General features: G+C 47.9%; 1 protein-coding gene across 2 annotated transcripts in view; it reads left to right on the top strand.

The window, feature by feature from the left end:
* SH3PXD2A (SH3 and PX domains 2A) overlaps nt 1-24082 on the top strand; it is a 252573-nt gene that overhangs the window by 134064 nt on the left and 94427 nt on the right. For both annotated transcript variants that reach the window (XM_035547572.2, XM_035547575.2), the window contains exon 6: nt 19386-19414. In XM_035547572.2, coding sequence (XP_035403465.1) covers nt 19386-19414 — 29 coding nt within the window. The remainder of the gene's footprint in view (nt 1-19385; nt 19415-24082) is intronic.

The following is a 24082-nucleotide window of genomic DNA, read 5'->3' on the forward strand; positions in this document are numbered from 1 at the left end:
GTTGTTGGGGTGCGGCTGAGCGCGGCAGTAAAAGGCTCTAGCGGGGACATGATGGGGCCGACACATCGGAGACAGAAAGCAGCTGCCGGGAGGCATTTCTTCCAGGGGTTTGAGGCGTACCAGCAGGCTGTGTCAGGCGGCAGGTACTGTTCCTCAGTGACTGCCTTTACAGTCAGACTCTTCTGTAGCTCCTTCAAGGCCCCGTGGTGCAGAGGCTGCACAGATGGTTGTGCTGCATTTAGAGCAAAGTGAAATAACACCGGTTCCTTCCATTCGTTGCCGCATCACCCTGAGAAATTACCAGCCTCTTTTGGGAGCTACTAGTCAAAATCCCAGATCTGAACACCTCCAGACTTTCAGCAAAGTTTGAAGCCAGTTCAGGATCTGAATTTCAAGCCTGCTTTTCCTGTGCCAAAATCCCCAGAGCTGAATACCTGGGAACTATGGAGGTGGGGTAACTCGCAGACCAAATAACCTCTGAGCTTTTCATTGTCTACCTCTAATGCATCGGCTCTCCCAAAATAATACATCTGGCATGGTTCATACCACAGTCTCTGCTGCAATCACCACTGAAACCTGGAGAGGTTAGAAATCCATATGTGGATCTGCGTCTGGGTGAATTTGGCAGGCACAAAGCAGTCCCCAAAAAGCATTTTCTTCCTATCAAATCATCTGCCAATTTTAACAGTCTTGATTTATGTTTTTTAAGGTTATCGAGCTCTTTGCTGGAAAAGTTGCAGGCCATCTTCCGCGGCGTTACCATTGAATGGCTTGCAGACCACAGTGTGGCTGGGAGCTTATATCTTTTACATAGGAGATTCCTCTGCCTGTCTTGTTGGTCTCCTGCACTTCCTTAGCTAAGACAAGCGCTTTCAATTACAGAAAAGTAATTGACATGCAAACATCATTCCTGGTCAGGTTTTGTGCACTGTAGTTTTAAGCAGGGGAGGATTCCCCCTCAGTTGCACTTGTACCTGCACCTTTTACTTGCTGCTGCACCCTCCAGTAGGGAAGAAATGTGCTGTGTGTGTTCGTAACCCTCCTGGTTTCTCTAACAAAACTTTGCTCTTGTTGTTTTTCTTCCCTTTTTATTTTATTTATTTGCACCTGATATAGAAAATAGATTAAGCCAGTTGGAAGTACGCGAGGGCTGTTTTGTGCAGGGAAAACCCGAGGTGGTGAGCAGGTCTTGGAGCTGTTTGGTTGGAAGAGGAGATCACGGAGTAAGAGACCTGCGAGGAGGTTGTTAGATCACTTAGAGAGACTGGCTGACCAGAGCGTAAGCTGAGCGTAGCAGTCTGGAAAGAAGATCACCTTTCTGAAAGGCAGAAAGCAGAAAAATAATGGCTCCGTATTCATCCCTTGTGTAATTCTTTTGAAGTCAGTGATTTGCATGAGGATGATTTAACCCCATTAATTTTAATGGGTCACTGCAGTATCCCAAGGGTTTCTTTTCGCTGTGCTCCATTCTGAGATGGAGACAAAGCAGAGCCTCGGTGTCTGGGCTTGAACCCAAGCTCGGTGTCCCCACGGGTCTGGCTTGGGTCCATCCGCGTTGTGGCTGACTCCAGTTGGAGAGGGAGAAGGATGCGAGAGGTGATGACGTGTCTGAGCCCCCATCCTGTGACGGCTGGGTGCCGCCAGGACTTGGTAGCAAGCCATAACCTGCCTGAAAAGCGATCCCTGCTCTGAAAACCAAGGCCAGCAGGGCTACGAGGGCTCACTGGAGTTAACAGCAGCCCTTGTCCTGCTGTGGGTCTGGCGGTCCAAAGTGATTAACACAGGGAGAGATGAAGAGATGTACGGCAGCGTGTGAAGGAAGGGAGCCTTAAATGGAGCAGGAACCAGCACCAGACGAGCCCTGGTGGGACTCAGTGGGCAGAGAGCGAAGGTCAGTGCCCTGGACACACAACAGGGACTCGGGGCTTTTGCCGGGACCAGGAATAAAGAGCATTCCCCACACCTATTGATCAAAGCCAGCTGATCATAGCAGGAGCCGGCCGCGCATTGCTGAGAAGTCCGTGTATCACAGCGGGGAAAACTCCATGGATTGCCAGGAGGGGGATGCGTGTTTGTCACCGGTTGTCAAACAGCTGAAAATGTGGGGGCAGGCACAGCTGGGGCGCTCGGGTGGAAGCGGCGATCATGCCTCACCTCGTGGTTGCGGTAGGAAAGCAGGATTACCGTCACTGAGGGTTTCACGGCTTCCACCTGACTCCCTGTCCTCTCGTTCTGCAGTCGTTTCCACGCCGTGGTGCGGCATTGACCGGGCGAAGGGAAATGAGCTACGGGGAGCAGATGGGCTATAATGAAATGAAGCACGACATCTTCCCGTAAATGATTTCAGTAAGACTGAGGGGAGGGGAGCCCTTTGGTGAAGGCTGGGTGTAAAATCAGCCAGAAGCAGCCTGCTGTTGTCAGGGTATCTGCTGCTCTTTAGCATGTTGCAGAAGGAAGGGGAGACTGGCATCGCTGGGTTTCTGGGCACGTACCTCTAGACAGACTTGACACAGTGGGTCCAGGGAGAGGGTGCGGACGTGGGTCCCAGGGGGAAGGCTGTACCACGTGCTGGCACAGAAGTTGCTCAGTAATCGTGGTTTAGCTTCCTCTGATACCTCCATTTAGTCTCATCGGTCTTTTCCTAATCGCATATCGTACAGCAAAACTCTGTTAATCACTTCATGGCTAAAGCAGATCAGAAAATCCATCTGGCAGGCAAAGTGATGTGTAAAATGATTTATGAAATAAAGGTGCATCTGGCCTCAAATTGTATCTTCTACAAAAGCAGAGGGGGCTCAGCTCTGGACACAGAAGATTGTTCTTGCACTCATGTGGGCCTTGGTAAGGCCATGTCTGCCCGGCACTTCAATGGAGCTGGCACCCAACACCTTACAGTGCAATATTCACATGCCAGTGCACCCTGTACATGTCTCTATCTGTCTTTAGGGGGGAGAAGTGTCAGACATAAAGGGCAAAACTCTGCTAAAGCCCAAGATAAGGCTGCAATTTGTTCCAGAGGCTGGAACAAGTGCTGCTACTGCTCTGCAATGCTCAGGGGAGAATTTCTACCATGCTTCTGCAATGACAGGTGGAAGAGTCCCAGCACACCTCGTTTATCTCTCTGGTTATTTTAAGTAACTGCAGCAGGTCCCTCCCCATCACACAGAGTTGCCTGCACCGTTCCCTGTGCAGGCTCCTCACGGGTAGCACGGGTTGGCAGCGTGAGGGAAGACGGATGCCACTGTTCTCAGAGAAATGAAGCCTTTCCTGGAGCGAATGAAGTGACTGAAAAGTGCAGGTGCTGCTGAAATCCTGCCCGCGTGTCCTCATCCGTAAGCAGGGTCGCCTGCCCTGTTGCAGTGGGTTGGTGCAATTCACTGCTGCGCCTCCGAGCTCCTGAGATGGCATCTTCAGAGCATCTATCTGTCAGTAATCCAGCCGCATTTCCCCAGATTACATAGCTAATAACTTTAAATTACGGGGAACGCTGAAAAAAATGGCAAACTTTACAGAGCAAAGGAGACACTAAATACACTGAGCGAAGTCTTTGTGACTGCTCACATGCTCCGCTCAGCGTTAAATGGGAACAGACCGCAGCAGGTGTGAAGGGATGTGATACAGGCCTGGAAATCCTGGAGCGGGCCGAGGGAAGGCCTCTGAGAAGAAGAGAAAAATGCAACATGATGATGAAACGCAAATATTTTTGCGAGTGTGTTTAAGTGCAGAATCCGGGGCAGTCCAGCTGTCCGTGGGCCGCCTTCAGCCAAAAGACAACAGAAGGCAGTAGATGATCTCACCTCGCTCCTCTTAAATTGACAAATCTCCTCCACAGTTGCTTAAGGATCAGTTTCTCTAGAGCTATGCTTCACCAGCTGTTTGGCAAGCCCTGATGCGGGCTGAAGGTTTTCTTCCCTTCCCTTGCTGCTTCCTTGCGAAGCAGGAAACCGCTCGGGTGTTGGGGATGACCGTGGATGGGAGGTAGGACAGCCCGAACGCATTTCGGAGCATTCAAAGTGTGTCGGCAGAAAACCCGCAGCGTGAGGCCAGCTTTTGGGAGGATAGTGCTGACGCACGGCTTGCGGGGATCAAAGCCCAGGAGAAGCTCAAACAGGGCTGCCTTTGAAACGCTGGATCCTGCCGATATAATGTGGTCGTTTTATCTGACCTGTGAACATCTCTGACAAGGCATCAGGTCATTAGTCTTGTGCTTGTTATTGTAACATTTGCTGGAATGAAGCACTGCCATTTTTAAATCACAGCTATCAAAGCGTATCATAAATTGTAAGCAGTTTCTTTTCCTTTGTTTGAGTATATCCCCACGCCGAGTCATTTGATGCTCATATCTTCTAAATTGAGCGTGACATTACCAGTGAAAAGCTGCAATTGAGCGTAAAATAATTACTTGAAAAAAAATCCGGAAAAAAAAAAAACCCTTGCCCTAAAAAATGAATTGAAAATGACCCCTATCTCACAAAGTGGTTCTGCTTCGAGCCTGTGATAATAATTGCGTGCTCAGTATCTGAAGTGCTAAAGAGTCTACTTTTCATAGAGTGGAATTTAAAAGACTGTCACTCAGAGTTTTATATATATATATATCTACTGTGCAGTCACTCCCACCCACAACCTGGTTTTCTTATTTCTGAGAGCTGTGACACATTTTTAAGAGGAGCGGTGTATTTTTAAGCTCCCGCTGTGGCATGCGATGAAGGTCGCCCAGCTGAGCTGGGATCTCTGAGAGACCGAGAAACGAAACCCCGGTCTCCGCTCTTCCTCTGCGACTTCGGGCCAGGTACTCGTTGCTCAGCTGGCCTTTGTGAAATGCCATGGCAGCTCATCCCTGCTCTTCTGGTGGCTGAGGAGTGAGATTCACCCAAATTTCTGGGTGCTCAGCTCTGAAGGTAACGTGGCCATGGCCATATGGCCCTGGCTGCATTGAGATGCTCAGAAATCTTTACAGTGGGGTCTGTTCCCAGTGCTTCCCAGCCTGAACTGCGGTTTTGCTGCTGAGATGTTCCTGACTTTAAGCGTTGAGCAAAACTATACCTGGAGACATATTTTCAGCTTTCTTACCACTTCTTCTGTCAGTTTTCAAGTTTTCCCAGATTTTCTCCAGGGATGGTCTTGAGCCACAGCCCCAGGGCCTGCGCATGGGGTCCCCTGTGTGCAGGCATCCTCTTGTGTGCCCCGGGATTTTAGCTGCTTGCTTGGCTTCCTCGATGTGCTTTGAAACCCCTCCAAAGCAGAGGCAGGTGACAGAGGGGTCAGGGACAAAGTAATGTTTGCAGTTTGAACAGTTTCTCCGCTGGTTAGAGTGGTTCTGGAACCTGCTTGGCATGAGTTGGCCTTCAGACGCTGGGGGCAAAGAGGTAGCCAAAACTCACCGACCTTCCTTCTCCATCACCATCCCAGGTTTGTTTTGGTACACGCAGGGCTCTGCACTAATATTTTTACAGCTTTGTTGTAAAGGTGTTTCTTGGGTAAAACCGGAGCATTTTCCCTTTCCTTCACGTTTACTGAGCAAAGGGTCTTGGCATCATTATCATTACAAAGAAATGAAGCAACTTATTCCCTACCACAAAACCTCGCATTCTGCAGTGTAAAACAAAGACACATAAATAACCAGCATAGGGGCCGTGCCTGACCTCTAATATATGTGGAGTTCACTGTTCCAGACCCTTGGTTTTTATTCTGGACAGTGATTTAGAAGGAAAAGCTTTTATCTAATCATGAGCTAGGCCTCAGCACAGCTCCCCAGGCGCTGCTAATGGATGGGATGCACAGTGGAGCTTGAAGGATTTTATCCTAGCTGCATAAAATGGAGAGCTGAGTTTCTGGTGTTGCACGCGGTATTGCTAGTTAGATACGGATTGCTTTTTGTGCAGGGCCTGTGATGGTTGTGCAGCGATGGGAGCAGTTTCCAGTTTGGTAGATCCCCGTGTCTTGCTGTAAGCATATTTATTGCTCATGCTCTGGCACCGCTGCAAGGTGCTGGGTGTCTGCACCGCATGCTGGTCATGGAGCTGGGGGCACTAAGCTGGGATATGGGGCCACGGAGGGCCAGGAGCCTGGGTGTCTGTCTAATCCCCTCTTTTCTGGTAGAGAGCAGCTGTAGAAGTATCTCCAGGCCTTTCTTCATCTCTGCAGGGGGATTCGTTCAGCAGTGACGTGCACCAGAGGGGCCCTGGGAGCTCCCTTCAAACCTCTGCAGTGCAGGGCAAGCAGGGTTTGGCCGTTTGCTCCGGTACCAACGCTGGGAGCCAAGGACGGGCTGGTAGCTGCTGCCGGAGAGCCAGCGGATGCAACGCAGAGAGGCCCCGTTCCAGGAATTAGCTTCGGTCCCAGAGGATGACTGGGGAAGAAATCATTAATAAGTAGGTTATTGGCAGCAGGACACAATTTCCCTTTCTGATTCATAATCCCTGCTGCTGCCTCTCATGGCTGATATGCCCGCATTCTAGTTTTTGACCTCGTAGTATTTTACAGCAATGAGGGGTTATTCAAAATAGTATGAATAGTCTGAATTCAGATTCAGTACTGGGAGCTAAGAGCACCACAGGTCTTTGCATTTCACATTTACAGTTGTGTTTATGCATTGCGGTTGCAGCCTAGTGTGATATGCAGAGTGTCTGTGCTGGCTTTGATCTTGCTTGGCTGGACACTGCGGCAGAGACCTCAGCTCAGGATACACAGACCTCCAGGGACCACGGGGCTGCTCTCGTTCCCCATCCCAGCCTGTAGGTGCTGCTCCACGTGGAGGAGCTCACAGCAAGGCATGGCAAGGCATGCCACTGATAGGAAAGGCAATGTTCCTCCTGACCATGAATTCTTATTACCCAGCTCCTCGCATTTTAAGTAACAAAGGGAGAAAACAGTGCATGCAAACGGACTGCAGGACATGAGCTTTGCAGAACCTGGTCAATATTCTGAGCTTGTGAGCTCCTGAAAAAGGCGGAGCAGCAGCCTAAAAGAAGGGGGTGTAATTCCTGAGAAGGGATGACATTTTCCCTCCACCCACATCTGCTAAGACAGACACAGTGTGAACAGTTACAGCAGTAATAAGCTGCCAGTGGCCATTTACCTTAAAAAACACAGAGATCCTTCATGTTGCAGGCCAGCAGTACCTGTGAATCAGTGTACTTTTTGAAGGAGCGAGTAATTTCTCTTTTAGCCAAATTAAAAGGTCGTCTTCTATAACCAGCAGACTGGATGGAAATAATTAAATTCATTCATTACTTCTCTTCACTTTTATGGACTGAGAACACGGAAAAAGATATTGGAAATACCACACACACCCTCTTTGGAGAAGTACAAGGTGAATTAAAAGTTAATGTCTGGATTGAGAATTGTCAGGAGTTACATAAAAGGAACAAGGAGAAATTCACTGTTTTCTCTGTGAGTGAGTCTGAACAACATCTAATTTTGTACCTAAACTGGGCTGTAAAATTTAAGCTCTATTCAGACTTTGCCCTGTTTCATAGTGTGTGATGGTACTTCTGTACTCAACATGCCTTGCTGCTTTTACATTCAGCGCAATGCACTTTTGAATGTCTATAAAAGGATGTTCTTCTGTTGTTTTTTCCAGAGGTAGTTGATTTTTAATGCTGGTCACCTTAGGGAGTCAGTTGGCATGATTTGGGGACTTTTTGTGCAAGTAAACAGGCAGGTATTTGAGGTCAATATGATTTTTTGATTTGCCTTTTAATAGCGGTGCTGTTAAGCTTTGTTTCCTTCCCCAGATGAACCAGGCACTGACACAAACAATCTCTTACACCATCTTGAAGTAAGAGGCTTTTTTAACGATGATGTCATATCCACAGTACAAACATTGCATTGCTGTTCAGTGGGGTACTGCTCACGGGGTGCTCACAATGCGCCTTTGTTCAGCGGGTCTGATGCTTCCAAGGACGGAGCACTCAGGAAATGCTCTTGCTGCTTCTTTGCAAATGCCACATCATTTAGCACTCTAATCTCTTGGGGAGCAGAGAAGAGTGGGACCTGTTACCAGATTTGGGTATATAAGAGGGGTTATGGTCATTACCTTGAAAACCCTAGTGTTTGAAAGGTTTTGACTTTGGGAAGCTGTCTCTATATTTCTGGCTTAATTCGTGCCTTTGAATGATAATTTAAAAGCCTTTCATGAATTCCAGCAGTTATATTGGATGAGACAAACGCAAGACAACTTTTTTCTTTGATGGTTTTGTGTTATAACCCCATTGTGTATGCTTTAAGATTGCCTAATGCTGGTAGGTAATCAGGGAAGACAAGTCTGGTTTTAGTAGTTGCCAACTGAGCAAAATTTACAAGATGCATTTACTAGATATGTTTTGGAGTCTTACAGTTTCTAAAAAAGTTCAGTTCAAAGGACAGTGATTAGAAAAAATTCCTCAAGTTCATGAACTCGTAGATCTTATATGCAGTGATTTATGTCTCTGACAAGTACATTAAGAAAGCCAGTGACGTGAAAGATCTCTCCATGTGCCACTTCGTAGAAACAAGCAGAAAACAATTCCAAGATATATAAATTTGGTGTCTTACAGGGAACTACATTGCTTTTTAGTACACTGGAAAGATATTTGATGTTGCAAGGCAGTTAACTGAGGACATGCTGCTGAGGCAGCTTTGGGAAATGGCTGTGTTTTAATCTCCCTGTTTAACTGAAAGAAGTGTAATGAGGGGAGGAAAGACTACAGTCACCAGATGAACAAGTTGGAGTTTATACTTTGGGCTTGATCTTGTCTTCCCACGTGTGTAGTAATTTTTTGCCTCTCCTGGAAAAAATATTTTACCATTCTTAGGGCCATATGTACAGCAGATGATTTTAAAAAGTCAGGAGAGAGATGTACCACTAAACAGGGATGTAAAACTAGCTAGGGCAATGGGGTATTTAGCAGTGCAAGGTAAGTACAGATGCAACAGCCATCTGCTGTCTATGCACACTACTGTCTTAATCATTCAGGTCCCACTCCCCTTGGACACATAGCAGGAGCAGCAAGGCTGAGAGGTCCAAGCAGCATGTTACTAAAAAGCCAGATGAGTAAGCAGAAGGGCTAGACACCAGAAGAGCAGTACCAGATAAGAACTCGAAATTGTTTAATATCAAGCGTCTGGCAGGCTCTCCTTTGTACTGGGAGCTTGGAGGTCTCACAGGGTCCGGGCCATGTCTGGAAAAGCCTGCGACTCATTTCTTACTTTACTAATTTAGAGCCTTTAAAATTTCAAAAATGCCAGTGGCAGCCTGGGAATTCCCTGCGAGAGGCTCCGGCACGTGAGCTGGTGCCAGCCCCGCGCCGGGACGGGCTGCGGGGAATCCCTGGGAGCGGCGCCGAGACGCGGGGCCTGCTGTGGGGACGGAGGAGCGGGGTGGCCTGGGTGCTGCTACGGCCTGGGGGCAAAGGAGGGCTTCTGGGGGGAGTTGTGTGACCGGATATCCTCGTGGCTTGGGCAACCAGAAGGGTATGGGTAGGCAGGAGGCTCTTCTGCTTTGCCTCCTGGTGGCTCCCCAAGGCTTGGTGTCACCAGCCCCTGCAGATTTGTTGTGGGGACGGCGCTCAGGGTCAGGCGCAGCCAACAAGTGGGACGAGGGCAATTGCTTGTGCGGAGGGCTTTCAGGACAGCAGGAGCGGAGAGCAGGAGGCCCAAACCTGGATTGCTCCAAGGTGAGGAGCAAGGAGAAATGGGAGAAAAAGTATTTGGGTCGTTTTGTTGTCTTTCTGCTACTTGTCTGGCAGAGGGGAGGTAAAGTGGTGATCCAGTGGCAATCTACAGCTTCTTGAAGGGGAATTACATAGACATTGGAGTTAAACTCTTGCTAGTAGTGGCAAACATGCAAACAGGAGCAGAGGCCACAAACTGGTGTGGGAGATTCAAAGTGGAAATTGAAGAAACCTCACAGAAAATAGATCCTCATCTCCCTAGTAGTTATTGTCGTGTTCTCTCTGGCAAATGGAAATGTAGAAGAGCTCTCTCGTTGTTTGAGATCCTTTACTTCAGGGATTCATCACTTCTGGGGTGTTTCTTTGCTTGCCAACACCATAAGCAAGCAGCAGCAGCAGCAGCAGCAGCAGCACTACCACCGCCAGCAATACACCTCCTGGCCACAGGCTGTCCCGTCTGCACGCTGCCATGGCTCCTGTCCTGCTGGCATCTGTCCCCTGGTGTGAACCTATGCCTCGGGCTGGCTGGATGCCACCGGCAGGCCAAGTCAGGTCATACAAACTTTGGAGTTCCTGTTGCTCCTCTGCTTACTGTGTGAGCTCGTGTAGTCACCAGTTGTACATCCCTCTCGCCTCTAAACTTGTGATGAGGTGACTCACTGTCATTGAATGCGTGCTCGGTTTTATTAGACAATCATCTCATTTGCTCTCTGTTAAAGAGCCGCATGTTTCTTTCCTTGAGCATCTTCTGGAAACAATGGGAACAGCTTAAACGGGGGAAGCTCAGCACCACTTAAAAAAAAGAAGTCCTATAGGATGTGTCTGGTCAAGTGCTGGATGTGGCATATGGGAGAATTGAGAATGATGAAGTATTTACTCAAATTGCTGCTTTCCGCTGCATTGAAGTCAGAGCCGCTGAAGGCACTGCAGCGTTTATGACTGATTTCCTAAGCAGTGTAACAAATTGAGATGAGGGCCCTTTTCTTGTAACTCACATGTGCAGCAGAAAGCACTTAGCTAACATAAATCAGGATTAAATTGCTTTTAAAGGCTCACAAAACATTTCTGAAAGAGACAGGATGAGGAAACCACTTTGCCACTGCAGAGTGTGTCCCCACCATGAGTCACATTAAGGCTTGATCAAAGAGCCTTGCTGGCTTTTCATTATGGCCTGGTTGGGTACAGGTGAAACTCAGCAGTGGTTTTGACAGAGTAGGCACAGAAATATGCACAGGAGGTAAATTTAAGCAGGAATCTAGACCATCAAAGAATGTGATTAAGGACAATTTAATGTGCTGAGTAATGCAGCATGATTTGGATGTAATTTATCCTAATCCGGTCTGATCTTTTACAGGAGAATATATTACCAGGCCACAGGGAGGTGAGACCAGGGTCCCATCTGGCCTCCCGTCTCCAGCAGTGGCTTATAGCCAATACAAAAACAAAGCAAATACAGAGTGAGCTTCCCGTGTGTATCCTCTCTGCTTCTGGCATTCAGCAGTTATGGGACTTCTTGGGTCAGAGCATCCAGAGTGGGGAGTACAATAGCCACCATTTATCCTTTCTTCCTGAATTTATCTCGTTGCTCTTTGAACCCCTGCCTGGTTTTGGTGATTACAGCACATAACACTAGTGAGCACCGTGATTAAGCTGTGTCGTATGCAGAAGCTCTTCACTTTGCTTTAAACTGGTGGTTTGTTAATTCTGCAGGTTTTTGGTTGTGAGAATTAGAGAATATTTTCTCTCTCTCTGGGTCAATCATGGTTTTGTAGGTTTCTAGTGTTATTCCTGCTCACTTCTGTCTTTTCTAGTCTGGAGGTTCTTCTGTTTATTCTTTCCCTCTAAGGAGGCTAATCCAATTTGAGGGAAGATCATACTTTTTCAAGCAGATCAAGAAGCCCCAGACGGTGCCTTGGGGAAACCCTTTTTTCCCTGTTTCTACTCCTCCATCACCAGCTGTGCTCCCAGTATTCCTCCTTGTGCGGTAATTCAGCGTCAAAAGCCTTTTTGGACAAGTTATGTCTGGGCCTCAGCTTGAGGCCTGGAGATCTGTAACTTTACACGTTTTCTTCTCTTCCTTCCCTCTCTCCTTTTCCAAGGACTGTCTTGAACAACAGCTTTGAAGAAGATGCTGTTGGATCCCATACCTGCCCCAGCAGAGGCGGTGGCATCCGGCATCCTGTGGGCAGGCACAGCTTGGTGGGCCGTGGGTGACGTCCCTTTTGGGGAGGTTACCTGCAGAAGGGAGGCTGTCCATTGCAGGACAGAGTGGCCATGGAGGGAGCGTGTAGCTCCAAGCAAATTTGGCCCGGAACAGCAGAAGGAGCTGTGTCCCCAGAGGGGTACAGCACAGGATCTCTGCCTCTTCTTAAATTCAGCCTTAGGACTGCAGTTTAGAAACCTGCATGGATCGTGTGGTTGCCAACCAGAGGTGAGACCCAACTCTCCTATGGGAACATGAGGGGCCCACCCTCAGATCAGGAATTGCTCAGAAGAGACGGAATAAAAACTCAAAGCCTGTGCTGCATTCTTAAGCTCTTAGCCAGATCGCTGTGATATATGTGAGAGCTCGTTAGCCTGACTGGTTTGTAAGGTACACGAGAATTTATGGTTCTGATGTTCAGTACTTAATTGGAAACTGTGATTAGATGCATCTTTTAAACATATCCATACATAACGTATGGGCATGTAGATGTCTGTAACGAAATCCCAAAGTGAAGAGCACAACTGGAAGAGCTGCACATGAAAGTCGTTTATTTTTATGACCTCATTTTTATCACTCAGCATTTATGTTGCAAATACTATAACAAAGTGACACAAGCTTGGTCATTGGAAGACAGAGATAAATTTGGCCTCTCCGTAAGGGACGACCAAGGTCAGTTTATAAGAGGTGAAGAGCACCTCCACCCAGAGGTCTTGCTAAGGTAAATACATTTTTCAGTCCTGTGGAGAAATTCGCAATCTGAAGGAATAAACAGGGTAAAGCAAAACCAGATGAAGATGTGACTGTTAGGCAAGATCTTGTTTTTATACTTCTTTCCAGGAAAAAGCCTGCCATAAACACTCGTGTTGTCTTTTTCAAGGCTACCGAAGCCTTGCAGTGGAGGATCACATGGCGTTAGCTCATTGCCCCAGTGTCCTGCAGCCTCCTGGTCGTGCTGAGCCATCGCTCCCCGGTACTGGCGAGGCTGGGCTTTGCTGTCAGATCACCGGGCTCTCTATCTCACAGCCTGCTTGCTGAACTACTGAATGTGCAGTTCCAAAGCCTCGTCTTCCACTAGGAGGATAATTTCATCATAATAAAATGTAATTGTAAAAAATTCAAGAGGCTAATTCTGCGTTTCATCAGCCCGAGCCAAATACTGAAGCTGCGCTCTGGAGCCAGATGGACAACTTCACCGCTGAGGAATCTTGGGACAGAAATCTGTGACATTTCCCAATCGTTCGGGGAAGCGGTGGGATGCCTTGAACCCATCTCTTGTCCTTCGATACCCTTTCTACACACAAAAGAAAAGCAAGCAGCCCCTTGAACACTGGGTCTGAGGGAGGCTGAGAAGGTCCATGCAGGTGTCATTTGTCTCTGAGCACCTCAAACCTGGTGGCAGAACTCGACAGCTCGAGCTGTCCCCTGTGGGGCTAATTTCCAGTCCCCGCTGAGTGCAGGGCAGAGGACACTGGTTTTCCTTGTCCTGCACTTCCCCTTTGTGATACAAATCCATGGGTAGGAGCATTGCTGGAGAGGAAGCAGTGTCCATCTCCTTCCAACCTGGGCTTTTCTGCGCGAGCTAAGGTTACCCAGGTAGGGAAGATGTCTTCTGCACATAGGGAAGAGCTTCCAGTGTAGTGCTTGGAGATTCTCGGGGAGAACTTGGGTTGATTTTTACTTCGATGGCTTGAAAGAAGCTGGTGGAAGTCAGCACTAAATGAGGACCACCAGCTGGGTCTTGGCGAGCCAAACTGGGCCACTGTTGTTCTATGATGCTGAGAAAATCACTGCAGCCTAACCAGAAATATATAACATTTAAATATATGCACATTTATATTAATACATATAAATTGTGCTGGTTCTCAGTGCCAGAGCATAGCCACGCTGTGAAAACAACTGAAAGGTGGCAGGAAGGCAAATTTTTCTCTTCTGCAGTGTCTCCTTTCTCTTAAGGAGCTGATTGCACAACATTGCCTTATCCTTCTCAGCAGCAAGCAGAGACTGCTACCAGCCAGCAAGAAATGCCTGTGTTTGAAGTCAGGTCACCAGTTTTGCTTCTTGCCCCTTCAAGTCCCTTCTGCTCGCGGCAAGGAATTCTGGAGTCTCGGGACTGCCACAATGGGAGCCTTTCTGACACGGCTGAAAAGCTCGACCTCTGCTCAGAAAGGAGAGATTCATGTTCGAGAGGGTTCCACAATGCAACGATTTATGTCAGGAAATGAACAGAATATTTTGTAAAAAAAAAAAAGGCCTCCATCTGTTTATTTGGCTTGGGGAAGAGATCAGCTGTGCTTCTATGATTTCTGAGGATGGAGTGCTGGAGGGGGAAATGTATAGCTGTATGCATCTACATTTCTGAGTTTGCCTTCCTGATGCATAACATATAGAGCTACTGTGTGTCACGTGGGGCTCAGAGCTCAGGGAACAGAGATACCTTAATGCACATGGCTAAACTTTTGCACTTCTAGCATCGTGAGTCTGAGTTTTAACCCTGCACTCTCCATCTAGCTCCTGTATGTTTTTAAAGTATTAAAGAGTTCAGTTGCTCCTCCAGCAGAGTGGGAGCTGACCACCTAATGCTAGTTCTTGGTCGTGTTTGATTTTGTGCTTTGTGAAGTCAGTTAGGAGAATCTCAAAATGCAAGATTATTCTCAAGGCTCAGATTTCTGTATGCATAAGGAGCAGTAGCAAGGTATTTTTGTATTGGTGTACTTTAAAAACACTGCCCCAGAGTCTGATAGCGATGTTAAGAAAAATAGTTCCTGAGAAAGCCAGCAGTCTTCATTACTGACTGCAAACCATATGGGTGCTGGGAGGGAGAGCGTGGACTTTCTAGTTAAAACATTTCTGTGTTTTTAATCTGCCTGGCAAATCATTGGTGATTAAATGATAATCGGCGTTGTTTGTTTGAAATGTCATACATCTCCACCGCAGCCTCTCCACACCACTAAAGAGTTTTAGGAATTAAGGAGCATGGGAACATAAACGCCTCCAATGTATTTAAACGTGAATTAGCTAAAGCCAACAAATACAGAACAATTTCAATTTATGTATTAAAATACTCTGGAGGATACAGATTAACCTCCATTACTCAGAGTTTGTCACCGTCTCATCTCCTTTGGACAGCTAACCCTGGGAAATGGACAGAAAGAAGATTTATTTTTCCTTTAGCTTCTGTCTCGCCTGATGAAATGTCTGCTGTGCAGCTCCCCCAGCCACGCTCCTCCGTCGGCTCTTCCGGCTCCCCACGCTGTGCAGGCACTGTTTTCTCTCACGGCCAAAACTCATGCTTGTCTGAAATCTCTGTTCAAGGAATTGAAGCCAAGCCTTGCTTTACTGGCACACAGAGGCCTTGGGCTTCGAGGTGATGTGTCTGAGATAGGAGGAATCCCACCGAGTAAGTTTGCTTGGGTCTGCTGCCCCGTGGCGAAGGGGAGAAGCCTTTAAACGAGCCTTTGCATCCCGCCTGCAGCACAGATGATGTTTCCTGACCGAGCACATCGCCTCCAAGGGGCCGTGCAGGAGCAAAGCTGCAGCCTTGCAGCCCCGCCGTTGTAGCTCTGTTCCTCTGCGGACCTCCCTGGTCCTGCACGAGGCTTCTGCTGACTTGTCAAAGCCCCGTGGAGCATGCAGGAGAAACCCCCCAGACCAAATACAAATCCACAGAATTAGAGAGATGGCTGAAAGATGGACCCAGCATTACGGACATGCCTGTTCACCTCCAGTCTTCTCCTCCGCTTGGAACACATCAGTGGGCTTTTATAGAGCAAATACTGAGATACTCATTTGTTAAGCAACTTTCCAGTTGTCACCACTTTTTTGTAGGTCTCTCTCTATATTTAGATAGATTAAAACACAAACATGCTTCAATGTTTATATCATTAACTCTCACTGAATACAGCGGCAAAGTTAGTCCCTAAAGAAAAGATGTGCCATAAAACTTTTCAAAAACATTATTAATATAACCGTCTAAATTAAAGTAGATTCCAAGTGACATATAAATTCAGTGACGTAATATAAGATTATTTGGTCTTTCACAAAATTCTTGACCAACTAACTGTGTGTAGCTTAATGGGATAACAAGGCAATGATATCTGAGGTAATACTCATGGTCTTCCTTCCGTGTTTGTTGATAGGAGTCAGAGAAGTGACATTATCCGGGTGTCATACTGGTGAGAAAGGAGACCCAGCCTCTGTCTCCTTTGCCATTAAACCAAGAAAAGTGTGTTCAGCCTTTGTGATGAACTTGGCACCAGCAATATTTTAATATCATTAGCAGCGAGAACTATTTCCCTTGCCAGTAACAAGGCTCAGTGTCAACTAAGGGTGGTGCCCCATGGGAAGACTTTAGAGAAAAATTGCTATATTATAATTAAAAAAAAAAAAAAGCTGGAAATATGCTATTTTTTTGGGAAAGAGATTTGTTCAAGTATGGAGTGATCCTGGCTGATGGGGAAGGGACCTGCCAGTGCTATTCTTAGTTCCACCCGCTGGTTTCACTGCTTCTCTTGCAGATATAGCTGAAAGCAAAATTAGGATGGCCGTGTCTGTTCTCACATAGAAATGAAAGAAGTCAGAATGGAAATATGTGTGTGTATAGAGATAAAAAGATAAAAAGAGCCAGAGCTTAAGGGAAAGTGAGCTTCCATGTGTAGCTGCAGACATGACTACACCTTTCCTTGGAAGGGTTTTACTTCTGCAAGGGCAGGTTTCTTGTCTGGTTGAAGGGCTAGCAGTGTGCCAGGCGCAGTCCATGCTGCAGGAGATCAGAGTTTCTGCTTGGAAGTTGTTACAGTTAAGAGAAACCACTAAAGAATTTCCTTTATTGTGTTGGACATGATCTGATACTTTGGTTTCACAACAATGCTCCTCTGAAAGCAGTGAGGCTAAGAGGTATTCACCATCTAGGCCGTCACTTGTGAGAGAGGAAAGACATCAATGAATCACATCCCGAATAATAGGACATAACAAATAAATATGGGGTCAGGCAGGGCTCCTTGCTGCTGTTAGCACAAACCTTTCTACGCTAGGAGAAGAGAGGAGAAGAGTAGGTATACAAGGAGTGCTTTACCCGGCCAGAGAAATTGTTTGCTATGCCATCCTTGCTTTCTATTTCAGCAGCGATATTTTTCTCATCTTTGCTGGGAGGAACAAGTTTTGGCTTTCAGAGTTTCATTAGGGAAATGAGGATTTTATTTCTAGGTCCATTTTAGTGCTTTGTCCTGATTTTATGAGGGAAATGTGGGTGTATGAAAAATGTATGAGACAGGGAGACAGGGGGTCCGTGTCCGAACTCCCAAATCAGAACATGATAAAACTAGAGCAGGAGCAAAGATAAGCGTGAAAAAGTTCTTCATGGAAAAATATCTCTTGTCCTCCCATGATCTGCATGGAGGAAGAGGAAAACAGTTTCAAAATTCTGCGTTTTTTAATCTCTGCCTTCTTTAAATTGCATGGATGAGTCATTTATGATTCCTTTATAATTAAAAGAAAAAGCCTCATTTAAAAGCTTACTGCAGTCACTCACGCAGGCCCTGAAAAACAGCTCAAGACTGGGGACTGATGCGGAAGGGCAGCGGGACGGAGGTCTGAGTTCCGAGCATTTTGGGGAATCTACGCTGGTGCAGAGCGAGGGCACAGGCAAGCCATCTTCTTCCACTGTGCTTTCCAAACCTGAGCACTGACCTTGGCCTGATCTGGTGGGCAAAGACGTTCAGCACCATCCTTATCCATTTTTGCTTGCTCACTAACCATAGCAATCCATCAATAGCCCCTTTCCAGTTCAAGGCTGTGCTGCTGGGATGCTCCAGGAGCTCGGCTGCAGACAGCCGGGACAGGTGGCAGGGACTGAAGTGATCACCAAGCTTGTGCACAATGGGGATATTAGGTCAAAGCAAACGGTGGGGGCGGGATCCCAGCAGCATTTCACCTCCTCGCCATTTAGCACTGTCAAATGTGAGGCAGCTGAGGGCAGGACGAAGCACAGGCTTCCACGTGCTGGGGGCACTGGACTGACAGCAACCGCAGAGCTCCACGCTGGCGTGGGAGCGGAGCTGGGGCTGCTGCTTAGATTTTGGGGGTCGTGCCTTCCCCAGCTCATTCTGAGGGGTCTCTGTTTTGGGCACCATATAGTAAGCATTATATTTGAATATGATATCACTTCTGTAGAAGAAGCAGCCTATTCATCAGCAGTAGCATCTTCACAACAAATACAACAGCAGGCATGACTGCGGAAACAACCATTTAATTGAAATAGAAATGACACTGGAAAATTCAGAGAGGGTGCAAAAAATTCCCGGGTAGTTATTACTCACGGGAAGCAAATCCTAGACACGCAAGGCACGGGATGCGTGCAGAGTTTATTGAGTTGTAGCTCTGCCCTTAAGACGCATGTTGTTTCTTCAGATGATCCCCTGAGCTCTCTTGAAATTCAATACATGAATTAAATACACGGTTTGGGGTAGCCGGGGGCTCCTTTTTTCTCCGTCCCCTTGGAGCACACAGCATGCTGCAAGGGACAGCCCCACTCCTGGCAGCCCAGGGCATTCAGAGGCTGCTGCCGCCCCTCCGGTGGGATTCCTGCAGCACAGCCTGCCCCTGCTGCGGGCTCCTCAGGCGATCTTCCCACCGTTATCGCTGCTGGGTGTGCGGTGTGTGACCGTGCTGCGGGCACCGTGCCTGACATTGATGCCATCGCTGCCTGCTCTGCCCCTGCCCTGGCTCCCGGCTGTGCGGACCCTTTCAGAGCCGGGGCTGAGAGGCTCCTGAGAGCGCCAGGAGGAATCACAGCCATAGCGAAGTGTTTCTGTCATTGCTTCTCCTTATCTGAATCAGTTCTCACGGCTCTGTTCTGTAAGTTCTTCCCACTTCTGTAGCAGCTTTTTGAGCTTTCAGCTGTTCTGTCAAAAGCAAAGGTGCCGACACCCTTGAAATCCCCATAGAAAAGTAAGGGGTCGTTCCCCATCCTGGAAAAAAGAAGGAGGGACAAAGTTTGGGGTTTTTTTTTCCTCACAGAAGACAAGTGCGTGTCAGAGATAGCTAGGAGGGGTCTGGAGGTTATGCACAAATTAAGCAGCCTCTGAAGGGAGGGGACTGCGAGCAACGCCAGATAAGCCCGTAGCAGCCGCACCCCTGCAGCAAGCAGTTAACGTTCCCTTCCCTCTCCAGGGGAACATCAGGGGTTAATTCAGTAGCCACGCGTTTAGTAGCTCGATTTAAAGGGGAAAAAATGACACCCTTCTCCCCTGCCTTGCTGCTCGTGGATGGTTTGCTCTGTCTAGTTGATCACATGCTCCCCGAGCCCCTGGTGCTGCAGAAGCCCCAGCTGCTGCTGCTGATGAGCCGGTGCTGCTCAGGATCAGTCCCAGCCCTTGCCTGTCAATGCCTTGCAGCCCTGACCTCCTCTTTAAAGGAGGGAGTGGGCAGGATGAGCCCTTGAGCATATGGGTGGAAATTTGGGACGCGCCCCTTCTCTCACCACCGTTTCCAGCTCTAACCATGTCTATTTGTTGTTGTCTTTTTTTCAGGGACTATGGATCTTCAAAGCGAAAATCAGGTAAGATACCAGGCTTTCTATGCGCTGCATGATTACAGAGGACTTTTTTTTTTTTTCTTTCCCATTCTCCTTTTTAAACCTTCCCTTTAGCTTGTGCTGCATGAAATTGTGTAGCAGTTTAACTTTGGATTGCTGAAGCCTGCTACAGACAGGCATCAGATTATTTCTTCCCTGCTAGAAAGGAGGAGAAACCCGCCTTATACAGTATTGCAATTGAAATGACTGCTTTCCTCTAACTGTATTCATACAGCTCTTTCTCTAATCCCAGAGGGTAATTGTGTTCAATTTCTTTCTTTAAATTTTTTTTTTCCTTAAGTATTTCTTTACCTGAGCGCAGTCAAAATGCAGCCTGAGAGTTGGGGATCTCTTTCGTGGGGGTGGAAGAGGGAGGAAATGCTTTTCTGTTCTGATCTGAATTTTATTTTTGCCTTTCTGAAAGGATGTGGTAAGGGTTCTGATGCAAAATGTTCTCTGTGCCTGTGTCAGGGTTTGGGCTGAATCAATGGCTCAAGCTCAGTATTTTGTCTTCAACTCCTGGATTCAAAGGTCCTATAAAACCCTGATCTGAAACTACGTAAAACCAAATTTTCTCCTCCCCTTGTAATTCTCAGTGACTTTTACAGATGTGCTTTCAATAGGGAATAGGGACATATAATTATGGGCCTTTGCATTTGGCTGCTCTGAGCTGGACGTGGTCGGCTTTTCCCCTCCCTTCTCCTAAGCAGCGCTGCGCACCTGCAACTCTCATTGACTTTGTTTGGAGTCCTGGGTGCTCCAAATCGCAATCAGGGCATCCAAAGGGGCCTTTCGGACCATTAGCAACTCCTGGAAAACGTGGGCCTGCGTGGACAGGAGGGGAGGGTTTTATTTTTTATTTTTATCTTTTTTTCCCCTCTTTAAGATGATGATGAAGAAACACTGCAATGGCTGAGTCTCTGGGCAAGATGAATGTGAAGTACTGATCTCAATGAATGTCACTACCTAGATTGATTTGCTAATTACGAGAGCTTTCATGCTGCAGCCCTGTAATAAGCTAAGTGATACAGTAATGCAGAGCTGTTCCCTGACCCTGCCATCCTGTGCATTAAATGGCTGTTGCCTTTGCAGGCCAATGCTTGTGGTGCTCTTCCCCTGAATTCCTTTAGCAGTTACTGCAAATGCAGGTGGGAGTAGTAACAAAGGGGCAATGTGGCACGAGGTGCTGGCCTGACACTAGAAACTGGAGGAGATTTAATCTTCCTAACATCCTACAAAGCTTCTATCTGTGTTGCAATTAAAACAGGTCCTTTTACAGAGATGCAGTTGCACTTCTAGCATGTAATATTAAGTGAACTTTGTACCGCTTGTGCGAAATGGGCAGTGAATTAAATGGGCAGCAACGCTCTACAGAAGGGCAGGCTGCAGAGCTGCAAGAGCTCCTGGCTCACTGTGCCCTATCCAGAGCACTGAGGGCTTTGGGGCCCCGTAAAATGTGCTGAAAAATGTTGCTGAAGTCCCTGGGGCGACCTGATTTAGCCGTGACCTAGAACAGCCCTAGAAAACCAGGAGAGCTCTGGGGCCAGTGCACCAGTTGTCATACACAGGAGCTACAACATTGCTTTTGCAAAGGGATGTGAGAAATTGCTCTGGGAGCATGAGGAAAATGTTCCTGCTCCATTCCAGCAGCTCTGGAGAGAAGCTGGAACTGATCTACCATGACACTGAGGGAATAAGGATTAAGTTGAGCCTGTGGAGCTGAGGCACCGACTGTGCCTGGTGCTCCCCACTGGCCTCCTGCCCTGAGGCATCCCCAGTGACACGCTCATCCATCCAGGAGGCCAGAGCTCAGGCTGGGCTCCCCCTCCTCACCTCTCCCACCTCTATGTGCTGCTGGGGCTCCTTTTGGGACAATTTCTTCTCTGCTTCTTGGTGGCTGACTGCTTGCACTGCTTGGAAGCAGTGGGGTTTTAGGGATGCTCTTTCTTCCTGTACTGACAGGAATGCGAAGCAGCTCTCTGACCAAAGGGAGTTAGATAAAGGGACTCTGTTCTCAGCCATCTTCTCGCCTGAATTTAGGGTGGCGGGGGAATGCTTGGTTCTGCTTGGAGCTGGATGTTGTGGGAGTACGTGCACAACGAGCCAAGGAACATGCCAAGGGAGTTGGTGGTTACAGCCTCTAACAAAGAGCAGCTTTATGGCGCTTGATCTAGCGAGGGGGTAAATAAGCACAGCTTCCCAGCCTGCATTGTAAAGAGCCTTTTAAGATAACAAATAACTTTGAAATGCAGCTTCCTCTGTAGGTGCAAGCATGACCCCATCTTTAAATGGGACAAATCAGCACTCTTAAGTGCAAATGCCTCCCAACAAATCGGACCTGAGAACACGCCTTTTGCCTTGACCAAGGACGAGCTGGGAGGAAACTCCTGCACGTGAGCACAGCTATCCCCTGCTGTCGAGCAGGAATCTCGCAGCTGCTGCATCTCCTGCATGGCAGGCAGGGCACGAGCGTGGCTGATGGCAGAAACATTTGGGGAATGCCTCCGACAGCCAGCGTCACCTCTGTGCTGACCTCTGCCTTGCCAGCGAGTGCATTTCTAGCTGGTCTCGTGCTCAGCCCTTAAAGCAGGGGGAAATTGGAGAAGTTCAGAGTTGAATAGGAGTTATGGAAACATTTGTCACTGCAGCTGATAGTGGTTGTAAACATTTGGAGACCTTCTGAACCACACACAGCAGCGTGGCCCTAGCTTAGCTAAACAGAAGGGTCTTGCACTAATCTGGGGCATCTCTGCATGCCAGCCCTGAGCCAGGCTTCCTCTTCTGCAAAGAGCTCTATAAACATGCAGCCTTTCGCCGGGCTATGATCTAATTATAAATGCTTTAACCTGCAGCCAGCTCAGAGCTGGAGCTTTGCTGAAGCAGCTGAGGCTCTGCGTAGGCATGGGCATTTGCTGTGGCCTAAAGTGCCGTGTGTGCTGTTACCTTGGATTTCTGGGGCTTTGCTTGATGTGCTGCAGAGCTGCTTTGGAAAGCTGCCTTCATATTTCCAGTCAATTGAATTGTTGCTCTACAACCATCTGTCAGGGCCGACGAGGCCTCAGTACAACTGTGAGGAGCGGTTATGGTGGGCGTATTCTGCGTGCTCGCAACAAGTGCTCTCATCCAGGTCTCTCTGCAGACCCTCTGTAGCAAAAAGGGAAGGAATTACCCTTCAGACTTTGATTTGTCAGTCACCTTAACCAAGGGAGCAGCAGCTTATTTGTCACTCCAAATAGGTGTTAGTTCTGTGCAGGCATCCACTATGACTTATTCTGCTCTTATTTTGATTTGAGGAGAAATACTTGGAGTCTGGTAATGGATATTTGCATGGTACATTACAAACCACAAATTAGGTTAATCCACTCTCCAAACCCTACCAGCTACCATCTGTGCATGGTGAACTAATTAACCCTTGAGACATCTGCTAATCCTGATGTGGCTCTTAAAAAGCAGTTGGAGGATGTTTCTCCCCCAAAGATATCCCCCCACATACATGCTATGCTGTTGCTGGCTAGAACAAGTTTCAAACTCCCAGACTATGATGATTCTTCCCTTGCTGAGAATCTTTCTTTGTTTGCTTTGTGCCAAAGTTATCGTCAGATCCTTGCTCGTGATGCTGGAGCAGGCATCTGAGATGTGGTATTTGGTGGCAACAGGGAGGTGACATGGGCTCCATGGCTTTTCCATACTGAGTCTTCATGCTCCTCGATTACTGAGAGTTCCCCTTTCTAGCAATGGGGCTAGATGGCAGAAGATGCTGTTTCACCTTTGCTCTCAAAGGTGAGGAATCAGTTTCTGCCACCTGCCCCGCAGGCAGCCAAGCTCTTGTGCACGCTCCTTCGGTGCCTGCTAGCAAAAGCACTGCTGGACCCCCCCCCCCCCCCCCCCCCTTCTGGAATCATAACAAAAACCCCACTGCTTGCTCGCTCTCGCTGCCCTGCCTGCTGCTGGGGCGCAGCTGGTTTTGAGCCGCTGCTTAGCGGCTTTCTCCTGCCCCTTGTTGCTGTGCGGTAGGATGTCCCCCCTCTGAGGGGAAATAAACCTGAGGTTTACGGCTCCGCCAGCACCGCAGTGTCTCCCTTCTCTAATTGATCAGATCCTGCCTGCATCAAGCTGGCTGGGCTCTGGCGGAGGCTGCCAGCTGAAGGCTGTTTAAATAGCCCCTGGAATTGAGCACTTAGAGAATTAGCTTAGCAGCTCGGTCCAAGCCAGTGGTGCTTTGGTGAGGACGTTGACGAGGCTTGGCTTCCTCAGCACAGAGAAGCATCCCCCAGCTCGGTTCCCACGTCCAGGGTTTGGACTCGCAGAGCGCTGCAGCACCCAGATGACAATCTCTGGTTCCTTTCCATCCTGCAGCCTAAAATGAGGAAGGATGTTTCTGCTGGCTGAGTAAATAAAAACTTCAGAGTCCGTTTGAAGCCACTTCTCAAATTCTGTCTTTTTATAGATGTCTCTGTAATACTCTTATCCCTCAATGGGGAAATTAAGTGGAGTAGAGAGAGTTATGGCAATTCTGGAATGAGGGCCTCCGAGTGAAGGACAGGCAGGGTGCTTTGCATGTGTTGTGCCACCTTTAGGGAGATGCCTTAATTGCTGTTTGAGTTATCAGGGATAGGTTTTTCCCCTCCCTTCATAATTACGAAGGGGAATGGC

This window comes from Cygnus atratus, chromosome 7 (assembly GCF_013377495.2).
Source record: "Cygnus atratus isolate AKBS03 ecotype Queensland, Australia chromosome 7, CAtr_DNAZoo_HiC_assembly, whole genome shotgun sequence".
NCBI lineage: Eukaryota > Metazoa > Chordata > Aves > Anseriformes > Anatidae > Cygnus > Cygnus atratus.